Raw genomic sequence first — 11,552 nt, forward strand, 5'->3', positions numbered from 1 at the left:
GCTATGAACTAGTGAAGCCACATACAACAGAAATACAAAATTATCTTAAAAACGTCCATTTGTTTGGAATGTAATTTGTGGGCAATGCAGCAAAGGTCCTAATTTTTACCTCATGGCAACAAATGTAATTTGTAATAGTCATAGATTAGCATAAATTACTGTTTTGCCGGCACGGACCAGAGGGTTGGGCGCGGGTTTGCGGTGTGCAATGTATAGTGGGATTTGAGTTTGTAATAGATGACCGTTAGGAAGGTGAGACATTATACGGTCAGCCTTCGCCACGTTTCGGTCAATGTTTGGTTTTATTTTTATTTCCTTTGTCATCCGTGGATGCAGGCTTGCGCTTCGTTTTGTTTAAGTATTTAGTTCTCCTATTATAATTGTATCACTGTAAGATCATATATTTCGTAAAGTATTGTTTACAGTACTTTAGATAAGTACACCCTGAAACCCCAAGGGTTGCGCCACTGCCTTGGTCGGGGGCACAAGTTCCCCGTTTTCTCCACTTGCTGGTTTTTAGGGGTTTTCGTGTCCGGCTCTGGTGCATTAAGTTTTCTAACGCTATTCATAGTTTGTAATTTCTTGTATTATCCGTTGAGATTGAATAAACGGGACGGTGGCTCGGCTGGCCAACGCACCCAATTTATAACTGAGATGTGTGTCCGGATGTGTAGTGGAGGCAAAACCTGTGCTTTCTCTCTCTCCACTACATTGTACATGTCTATTGAAACACAGCCACATTTCCAAAATATTAATCAACCCCAGTTGCTCAAAGGCTGGACAAGGCTATCCATACAGTAAACACTATCTTGTGGATAAGAAGAACAATGCAACAGTGTGATTTTCATTATCCATCCTTCTAACAACAGGGGCCTCATATAATAAATGACTTGCAGGCCAGTGTTGCTTGCTAAGACAATTCTCACCTGGACAAGCAGATGCTAACATGGGAATGGCGTTCTTCTCCCCTGATTGTTGACTCTTAAATCTCCGAACAAACTCCAACTGACTACCAAAGAAAAATCAAGCTGATTTCAATGCAGTGACATGGTTCATACAGGAAAGAGACACTTTTTAAATATTAATTTACTATCTAGCTAGTACTGTAATATGAATTCATGAATAATAATAATAATAATAAATAATAATAATAATAATAATAATAATAATAATAAAGATTAAATAAAAACTTTATTAACCAATTTCTAAAAGAATTACAATGATTTGACTATTCGAATAAGAACTTTATATATAAACATATTATTTACATAATAATAAAAACAGTGTCTTTAAAAAATGTAGAAAAATAGTAAAAGCAACTTCGAGAGCAATAATAAAAGAAGAACTATATATTAAAAAAAAAATAATCGATCTAAATTGCAGTACGAGAATTCTCTACTTGAAAGTCCATATCATAAATGTCAATGTTCCTGTTTCTCTTTACAGTTCTTGATCCCCTTAAGCAGATTAAGGCGGATCGGAGGATCGCAAATGAGACTTTTGATCTGATCCAAGACACCGTTGTTGCGTAATCCTCCCCTTTCTTTGCGGCGATTAATTCTGCAAGCCTACTGTGATACCTCTTGCACTCCTCGCCCATTCCTCCGGTGGATGTAAACACCAATGGAGTGAAAGTTCCCTGTTCTACTTGAAGAACCCTGTCTGCGTAAGCCCTCTTCTTCTCATTCTCATGGTTACGGTATATCTGCTTGGGGGTTTGGTCCTTGTAGGAATCCGCGTTGGGGTGACACACCCTCACATCAAAGAACGCGGATCTCTGCTTCTCCCAAAACCCCCGGGCATGTATATCTAGGCGAGCATCTGGCGTTGTGTTAGCGCCGCTTGGTAGCCTCTCTCCAGTCAGCTCTTGAAGGACGGGCTCTATTTCGACATCATTACAGACCATCTTAAGCAAGTCAGCCTCGAGGTCACGGAGTTCATTATGGCGCTGAATTATGAATCCGCCTCTCCTACAAATCATTGCATGATCGATTGTAAAGGCGTCACCGCACACGCACACTGTCGGCTTGTCGTCAATTTCCCAGTCGTACCTGAGCTTTACAGCATCTCGGAACTCGCCTTTATTCAGGTTGTAGCCCATGTCCTTTAATGGGAGGACCGTGAGCCAGTTAGAAGCACCTTTCTCGGTTGCGAGATCAATGGCTCGTTGTGTCTTCTGAGGTAGAGACTCCCTGACATTGCCAAGCCTAGTCTGAAGCGCTTCGTTGGTTTCTCTTCGCACGCACTGCTGTAGTGTCTTGACAGCAGTATCAGCCGGTGTTTCATGATCCTGTGCGATTATTTTCTCGACTAGGGGCGCTGTGATCTTGGTTGACACCTTGAATTGGGACGCTGCATCCTGGCTTGGATTAATAAGTCCAAGCCCCCCTAGCCGCACTGGAAGTGCCACTAGGTCCCTCTCTTCTTTTGTGCAGTGGTGATCAGTGATTGATGGTATTAGTACATCTGCAATAGCACGCTCCAGGGGCTCTAATAGATCTTCTATATCAGGAAGTGTTCTGAGAAAATATGTCCAGCGGTGGCGTAGTCCGAAGGTGAATGCCGCATAGCACGCCTGTGGGTTTGATGTGTCATACTCGGCTAGCTTTACCACCTGGCTCACCCACTCCTCAACCTTTCCATCGACATACTCTTCGAGATAAGCTCGAGAGCCCAGAGCGGCGCCTAGATGTTTTTGTCCCTGCGTAGAGATGTTTATCGCAGTCCCCTCGAAGATAGCTTTAGCATGGTCCTTCTTGTCGGGTTTCGTAATAAGCCAGCACTTTTTGGCGTTAGGGTAGTACCCCAAATCAGGTCCTGCCTCAGTCAGCACATCCCACCATCGCTTGATATCTTCCAATGAACCTGCACCACTCGCGTCATCGGCAAACCAGCACTGCTTCAAATCGTTCGAAATCCCCAAACGAGTAATCAGAGGTTGTAGACTGATGGCGTAAATTCCCATCGCTAGAGGATCTCCTTGCGTTGTACCCTCTGCAGACTTGATCTCCTTCCCTCCGATTATGAATAATCTTGCTGGTTCTCGATACGTATTGATAGCGTACGTTGCAATAGGTGGGCAGAGTACTCTAATATTGTGGAGGGCAGCAGCTCTGTTTAGTGCATTGAATGCATTTGAGGCGTCAATCAGGAGTACAGCATCCGTCTCATCAGCTTCGAATATAGAGTGTATGGCGTGGACTGCGGCTTCGCTTCCACTCTTATTAATTAATTATAATTATTTTAACTCTTATTAATTATTAATAATAATAATAATAATAATAATAATAACTTTATTACCGTGTCTAAAAAATGTTTAGCTGAGGGGAAAAGTCCCCTCTACTAATTGTGGACACCTGACTAAGAAAAAACTTTAAAAAAACTTAAACCTATCATTATACAACTATTACAATAATTAATAATTTAAAGTTAAAATAAGTTAAAAAAAGAAGCTATTAACATAATAAAAACGGGTAAAAAAGTAATTCTATTTATGTGATAAAAAAGACTATATACATGGCTAGTATTAGTAGTCACAGAGGCGGCAATTGCAGCGTTCATTGTTTAAAAAGCTATTGAAGTCATGTTTCCGAATCGTTTTCTTAAATGTCAACATTAGCTAAACTAGTCATAATGTTGAAAGTTTCGACATAAGAACCAAATTTAGAATTAAATTCCTTTCTTTTGGAGAAGATGTTTAACTTGTAGGTCAAGGCTCTTGCCTGCCAAGTGATTTTCAAAACTAGACTATGATAAAGTGATGAACTGCATAATAATCAGGTGTAATAATTACTGTACCTTTCTGCAAGACTAAAATCTCTGGAAAAGGTAGTGTCAAAAACATGGTGAACACCTGAAATTTCATTTCAAAATAATTAGTGGAATTAAGCTGAAGTAAATTCTTCCTTTTTTTAGTTTTAATGAATCTATGCATTTTTAACAACTTACAGTAAGCGGACATGTTGTCATGGTCCCAATCACACACACAAGCACTTGATTTTTAACTTCTCATATGCAGACACCTCCCATTAGCAGACACTTACGCGTGGTCCTAGCCACATACCAGTACAAAGACTTGACTTATGTCCAAAGCCCTAAGTGGGCAAAGGGCCGGACATCCTCCTCCGCAATGCTGCACGGTAGCGGGCAGCCACCGCTGCCTCATTCCAGGAGCCGAAACCCAAAGCCACTCTTTCTCTTTCGGCAGTTCTTCGCCAAGTCTCCTTCGGTCGGCCACGACTTCGCCTTCCCTCAGGGGCCCATGTTAATGCCAGTACAAAGAGTACATTTTTAACCCTCCGTAAGCAGACACCTCCCCTAAGGGGGCATTTTTTTCATGTCCCAAGGTTGTCTGCCTATGAGAAGTTTCACTGTACTTCTATAACAATTATTATGTTTATCTGAAATTAGCAGGTGAGCTTTGTTTCTTTTCCCTTTTAGATGCATGATTGTGTAGATTGACATAATGTATGGCAGCTACATTGTCTTAACATTTAAATTGATGCCTTACCTAAATCTTTAAAAAATGTTGTCAGTTTCTTTGCTGTCTAAAAATGAAAAAAAATACACTTAAAGGGGCTAGGTCACGGTATTTTAGGTAATTCTATTTATTTTTGTTAATTAAGAGCACTAAACTTTAAATTGGCAGAACAAAAGTCTTTTTTTGGCAAAATCACAGCCACATAACAAACAAGGATGATTTTTGAGCATTATAAATGACGCTTTCATACAAAATGAGATAAACTTGAAAAAAGTCGGCCAAGTTTACCAGAATGCAATCCGTTTAATCTTCTCAAATTTGGCCCATCCATGCTGCTTTTTGACATTTCTGTGTTTCTTTTGAGTTCTTCTAAAGTTTTAAGCCATTATTGTGATATTTCAGTTAATTCTATGACCAGTTGTTCAGTGCCCAAATTGCCAAAAATTGCGTGACATAGCCCCTTTGATACAAGCTTGGTTAATTTATTAGAAATAAATTAAACGGCAAAACAACATTTTGGACTTAACCCCTTCCCATATCAAACTTTAACTAGCCACTGTACGTAAGTACTGGTGAACCTTTATATGACAGTTACCCAGCAGCGGAATTGATTGGGATTAAAAGAGATCAGAAAAAGCTCAACGTCTTCCTACACAAGTGCCTCAGTTGCATATATACTGGCAGACGAGAGTGTCAAACAAAGAGATCAGATTAATGGTGAAGATAGAAGAAATCATGCAGCAGATAATATGAAGGTTATTGTACAGCTGAGGATGAATGTAAATGACCACCCCAGCATAGCACACACTTGGACCTGGAGAAGAACAGGAGGGAGGGAAAGGGGAAGTTTGGTTTCAAAGGCCGATACATTGCTGGGGCTTGTTCGAAAGACGAAGAAACATGGCAAGAGTGATAGCAATTGCTATTTCTCAGTTATGGTGGATTTCCAGTGCTGCATAATTTAGAGACAATGTATGAATGGTTTGGGTACACATTTACCAACTGAAGTCGTTCATGCATTGTCTCTCATTTTCTTGCACGCACCTAAACGTACATAACATAAAAAATTACGCGTCACTAGAAATCCACCTTTAGGGAAAAGGAAAAGATGATGATGATGATAATGATGATGAGAATTTATTGGACAATGAGAAGAGGTGGTAATTGTATGGAAATGTCAGTAAGAGTAAAATGTGTACTGGTAAATTGATGCAAAGTCAGGAAAAAACAAACCTGGCTGTTGGTGGAGGTGAATGTTTCAGTTAAAACTAATGACTCACCTCTGTTACAGTTAATCTGAACTTTGCTGCAACTGAAGCTCTTGATTGTGGAGACACTGAAACTATGATCACTTTCTGGCCTTCAGATTTTCCTTCCTAAAAATGAAATAAGTAGCTAAATAAAATTTAACAAGCGTTGCACACAACAGTCATGCGACTGACAAACCTGTGGCTCTAGGATAACTGATGAAATTGGTATTTAGCTAGTACAGGTAAAAACTGAGACATGATACCATCTAATCTATTAATAACATCAAGAGATCTCTATACACTGTTAAACTGGTAAATTGTCAACAGCCAAATTTATGAGGTCTTGCTGTGTTTTTGCTAAAGCTCCACTTATCCCAGGAAAGCAGTTACACTCAGTTCAAGAAAAGTTCTTTTTCTACAGCCAGACTCACAGCTAAATTCCTTAAGTATGCAAGAATGTAGTACTAAATACCTCGGCAAGTTTGTGGTTGTTTTCTATAATCTTGTATAACTCATCTTGACTCTGCTGTGTTATCAGAACACTTTCGGCCGACGTTATACAACCACTAAAAATAAAGTTGAGATCAAGGTTTACAACATGATAAATATATATTTTTTTTAAAATGTCTACAGAAGTAGAAGTTTGTCACAACAATAACCTTATAGTTAAGGTTCTCTATCCTTATTACATACCTACAAGCCAAGCAGTCATTTAGTGTTATCTGTGCTCTTTGAAGTTTGGTCCTCTCTCCACCCTTGAAGTAAAAGATAACAGTCAGGCAGGCCTTTCGAATTTAGTGCTAATTTTCAAACATAAAAAACCTTGTGCACATAAAAAAATGTTCTCCAACCATATAAAACCTTCCTCGGAGCCCCAGGGGCAGTTAATCCCGTTGTCCCGATAAGTTGCCCATTGCCCCCACTAACTGCCCCTGGGTCTCCGAGGATGTATAAAAACAGGCACCATTTTCTCTGATTTTTAGTTCTTAGCTTCTTTTGTCAGGAGGGGTTGCCTACAGTTGCCAATAATCAACAAGTGAATCAAATTAACATTTAAACTTTGAAAAATTCAAAACCTGGGCACTTTCTTTGTGTAGCAGACTATCACCTCTGTCAGTTGGGTAATAATGGAATTATAATTAGGTTCTCTGTCAGGCTATGGGTAGTTTATACTTGCTTCATTTTTTATCAAATAATTGCAGGTCTATTTTCTTTTCAAGAAGTTGGTTTTTAAAGATTCCAAAACCGTCCACTGATAAATATTTTACATTGTAAGAAATAAGTGTTAGGGAAAGTTATTGCAGGACCACTTTATATTTATCTTCCATAATAAATAAATCTAGTAAATAATAAAGATGGTAAATTTTAAGCTCGGTGATAAATAATGAAGAAATTGTTCAACATGACACGAGCGTGGGACAAAGAAAAAATCTGAGTCCCCGACGGGAATCGAACTCATGGCCTCCCAGATACCGGTTGGGCGCTCTAACCAACTGAGCTACGAGAGACTCGTTGAGAGCTGGGCCATTTTACTAGGTTGATATGTGACACGCGTCCTGCATACTGCTAGGATCAGCAATGTCGAAATCATCAAGTCAGTGTCGAAATCATCAATTAAAATCATCTAGTAATCAAAGTCTCTTCGAGATACCGACTTTTTTTGCATGAAGTATGAGTCGAAGGTTTATCCTGTGCATTGTTCTTCGAACTTATCATTACGGTTGCTTTGTAGTTTAGTTTAACAATTTCCTATCTTCGCGGAGGAAATGCAGCCATATAATTTTGTCAAAAATGGCTCGTCCGCGCCGGGTATTTATACACATATTCCTCAACATTACACAAATAAACAGTGCAAATTTCACCGAGATCTGACAATTCTATACTTTAAAATTGCAAGGACCTTTCGAGGCAGTCGATTACGGCAGCGAAATTAACAAATGAAACAGCAAAATATGCGTTCGACGCTTTGTTTTTGTGACGCCATATTTGAATTGTTATAGGTAGACCGCTGTTCAATGTGTTCAAGGCCGTATCGTTACGATTGCTCCACGAAAGAGCACGAAAAAAATACGGATATTTCCGACTACTGTCGGAGAAAACATTGCGTAAACAAATCGATACACTCAAGCTGCGTTTTTTCTGACTCGTCCCCAGTCGTCTTCATATAGCACGCGGCAATCTCTCCCTCCGCTGTATATTTGCCGCGTGCTGTATGAAGACGACTGGGGACGAGTCAGGCGTTTTTTCGCTCCCCGCCCCCACCCTCTTGCTTCTTCTGTTTTGTGCTGCGTCCAGGTCTCTCGCCGATCTCACCAAGCGCTCATCGATCGAAAAACACGAAAAATAGAGGGCTGTGGACAGTCTATGCGAGGGTCGGATATCAAGACAGCTTCTTCGTGGGCTTCAAAGAAGGATTAAACAAAAGCCATATATATACAGTGAATGCTATCGAATTATATTTGAAGATGAAATACGAAGGAATTTTGCTGTCTTTGACTGGAATTCCACTCGAACTGCGTAGATACGATCGCATGTTGTAAAGCCGATTCATGCAACATTGCTGTCAACGCGAGGTCACGTCCCTAACGACCTAGGCTGATGACGAAATAGAATGGGCGCTTGTAGCGACCAAATTTGGCCTAAAAAAGAAGCCTTAAAAGAAGCCCCCATCTCTTGCATTTGTTTTAACTTCAATAATATCTTTGAAAAGAGCAAGTTTTTTGGTATGGTTTATTTTTGACGTTTGTAATTTTTAAACGATGTAAGTGCTAGTGGCTATTTATTTGTGTTTTAGTTACGCAATCCATTGTTTGTGCGACGCTTTTTATAGATCGCCTTTCAGACACACGTGCGTTGAGATAAGAAAGCTGACATGTCACTTTTAACATTGTTATATAACGTTTGTAAATGTGACAAGTCACGTTTTTTCCACGAGATCGCGTGATCACCCACAGCGGAAAGTAATCCCTTGAGAAATTAAAATATTCCCTTGAGAAATTAAAAAAGTCCCTTGAGAGTAGACAAGAATGTTCCAAATTTTGCCCCACATAACTGCTATTCTCCTATTTTCGCTTGTAAACAAGCAAAAAAAGTCGCAAAAATGGTCCAGCTCTCAACGAGTCTCTCGTAGCTCAGTTGGTTAGAGCGCCCAACTGGTATCTGGGAGGCCATGGGTTCCCGTCGGGGACTCAGATTTTTTCTTTGTCCCACGCTCGTGTCATGTTGAACAATTTCTTCATTAAATAAATCTATGTGCTCTTTTTACTACTGGTACATATCAAGGGATTCAGGGTTACCTCAGATAGCTGAACATAGCTTCCATCATCTTCAATCTTGATTTTTGCCAACTGTTCAGGATTATAAAAATAATAAATAAAAGTTTAAATATCATATACAGTGAAAACTCAATTTCTCAAGCCTCCATTTAAAGGGAACATAAAATCAAGAGTTCAATAAATCAGGGAACAGAATTACAGTGCTTGACTTAGTGAAGCAAATCCATGGAAAACAAGTTTGGTTCAAGTTATTGGGAGGTAGTTAAGCATCAATGCCAGGCTGCATTCTATGTAGGTTATGCCGAAGATCTTCGGCATGGATATCAAAATTGTGTGGCGTACTGGCGTATGATCGCAGTCTGCACCTTCAAACTGGCACACAGATGAATAATAAAGGACCTTGGTGGAGACCTATAAAAATCTTGGCGTATATTTGGCGCGGTGTGTACATGGAAATTATGCACTCTAGCAATAATGCTAAGCTAATTTCCCCCATTTAATTTTATTATAGTAAACATGCTTCTATAAAATGAATGTTTCCATATTATTACTTACTATTACTTTACTCTTAGTCAGGGTTTAATCATTAGATTACCAAGCCATAGGCAGTCAACTACTATCCTAGATTATCCTGAAACGTTTCCAAAACTTTAACAGGGGGGCTTATTAGAAAGAGGGGGGCAGAGGGGGGGTACTCCGGCTTGTAAATGACGGGGATGATCGAATGGAGGCAAAACTCAGGACCCCAAAAATCCCTAAGTCTTCCGATATTACCCCAAAAAATCCCTGGACCAAAAATAACCCCCCAAAAAATCCATTGTTAAATTACCCCTAAATTGGAGGGGCAATAATATAAACACAAGGAACCATGAAAAATTGAACGCTCGTGTTTGTTTATTCATCATACTATAAATACGCCAAGGCCGCACCAAGGCACTTTAGTTCATTTTTAATACCCAAAAAACATCCCCTATTTAAATCAAGTCACCCAAAAAAAATTTCTAACCCAAAAAAATCCTGGAATCGAAAATTTCAAACCCAAAAAAATCCTTCGATCATCCCCGTCATTTACAAGCCCGAGTACCCCTCTGGGGGGGGGGGCTAAATAAATGTAGGGTAAGGTCAATTAAGCATTTTGAGAGGCTCCCAAAATGGGCCCATGAAGAGGTAGCCGTACAGTCCACATTGATGATCTCCCAGGTTTGAATTTCTTTATAGGTATTGGTAATGTCTGATCTATAAAATGGAGGATTCACCATCTCGGGATATTGAAACTACGTAATAGATGACATCACACATTCAAACAATGTTGATCATATGCAACTATAAGTCGACTACTTTTAATCCTTGTAAATGAATTCTAGGCTTAATGGCGTGATTGGTAAAAGGACAAAGTATATAAGAGTAAAATCTTTCTATGATTTTTGTAGCACTAATTACAGTCAACTCTCGCCTTGCGGACACCCCGCTATTGCGGACACTCGCTATTGCGGACAAAATCCATATCCCCGGCGGAAGAGGTTTGACTGGAAATGACTCCCGCTATTACGGACACTCGCTATAACGGACACTGAACGAAGCCCCGAGCGTGTCCGCTATAACGAGAGTTGACTGTAGTAATAGCAGATCCACTGACCTGGCCTGGCTTTTTCTCCACCTTCACCGGCTTGATGCATTCCTATCATTACATCAATGCTTCAGTTAGTTCATATTTAATTTTTTTAGTAGCAAAACTTGGTACTAACTTGTGAAGGAGTGATGAAATCGTCTAAATCTGTCAACTGAAGAGCTCCGCTAAAACCGGCCGCCATTTTGTCTGGATGTTTATCAGGGTACATTATAATTACCATATTTGAAGTACCTACAGTCTTGATATATTTCACCACTGACCAGTATCACGGGGCTCGGTTCAGCTCAGGGGTACGTAGCTCAGTGTTTCAACAGAGAATTCTCAAACATTACACTTTTTCGGGTGTAGTTGTGTTTTCTCAGCGGGATTTAGTATTGGAGAATGAAATTTTTTGAATACTTGAGTGAACTTGAGACATAATTGACGGTCATAATTGTGTCAAACACTTCTACTGAATGATCCTGAAATGAATCCTGCACGCCTCCGCCTTGGGCGTTCCGCGAGAGCTGCGTGCGATACAGGGGATACACTGGTTATTTAAGATTTGTTCTAATACATGTGTACCATCACTGAACCTTGGAGTAGAATAAATTGTGAGAAGTTAAAAAAAAAGAAAAGCCCTCTTAAAAAAATCTTTGGCCATGGTCCGATTTGGACACCACAGTCCCCACTACCCTGTAGACCGGGGGTGCAGGGATTGCGCAATGGTGAGAGCGCTCGCCTCCCACCAATATGGCCCGGGTTCGATTCCGGTCCAGTGTCTCATCTGCTCATATGTGAGTTGAGTTTGTTGTTGGACCTCGTAGTGGGAAGACCTCCGATGCTTACCATTTAGCCACGAGAACCGGAAATTTAGGTTAAATTCAATGCCTCCTATCAACGGATAACAGAAACAGGTTTCTGCGGATAACAATAGC

The 11,552-nt window shown here is 40.1% G+C and overlaps 2 protein-coding genes across 2 annotated transcripts in view; both read right to left on the bottom strand.

Annotated features, from left to right (window-relative positions):
- The window catches only part of LOC144644401 (putative cytosolic Fe-S cluster assembly factor v1g210509), a 30,138-nt gene extending 19,310 nt beyond the window's left edge, over positions 1–10,828 (bottom strand). The window contains exons 1-9 of the mRNA XM_078503883.1: positions 10,751–10,828; positions 10,642–10,683; positions 9,027–9,077; positions 6,424–6,485; positions 6,203–6,296; positions 5,761–5,856; positions 4,511–4,547; positions 3,799–3,853; positions 927–1,009 (exon numbers count right to left, since the gene is read on the bottom strand). Coding sequence (XP_078360009.1) covers positions 927–1,009; positions 3,799–3,853; positions 4,511–4,547; positions 5,761–5,856; positions 6,203–6,296; positions 6,424–6,485; positions 9,027–9,077; positions 10,642–10,683; positions 10,751–10,816 — 586 coding nt within the window. The 5' untranslated portion in view covers positions 10,817–10,828. The remainder of the gene's footprint in view (positions 1–926; positions 1,010–3,798; positions 3,854–4,510; positions 4,548–5,760; positions 5,857–6,202; positions 6,297–6,423; positions 6,486–9,026; positions 9,078–10,641; positions 10,684–10,750) is intronic.
- LOC144644400 (uncharacterized) lies at positions 1,322–3,103 on the bottom strand. Its single transcript, XM_078503882.1, has one exon. It carries the CDS (start codon positions 2,963–2,965, stop codon positions 1,373–1,375), a length of 1,593 nt encoding a protein of 530 aa, XP_078360008.1. The 5' UTR covers positions 2,966–3,103; the 3' UTR covers positions 1,322–1,372.
- Positions 10,829–11,552: the final 724 nt, after the last annotated feature.

The sequence above is a fragment of the Oculina patagonica genome, chromosome 2 (assembly GCF_052425735.1).
Source record: "Oculina patagonica isolate OP01 chromosome 2, crgOcupat, whole genome shotgun sequence".
NCBI lineage: Eukaryota > Metazoa > Cnidaria > Anthozoa > Scleractinia > Oculinidae > Oculina > Oculina patagonica.

Coding starts and splice junctions, on each gene's coding strand:
- LOC144644400 (XM_078503882.1), bottom strand. CDS start 2,965: ATGGGAATTTACGCCATCAGTCTACAACCTCTGATTACTCGTTTGGGG.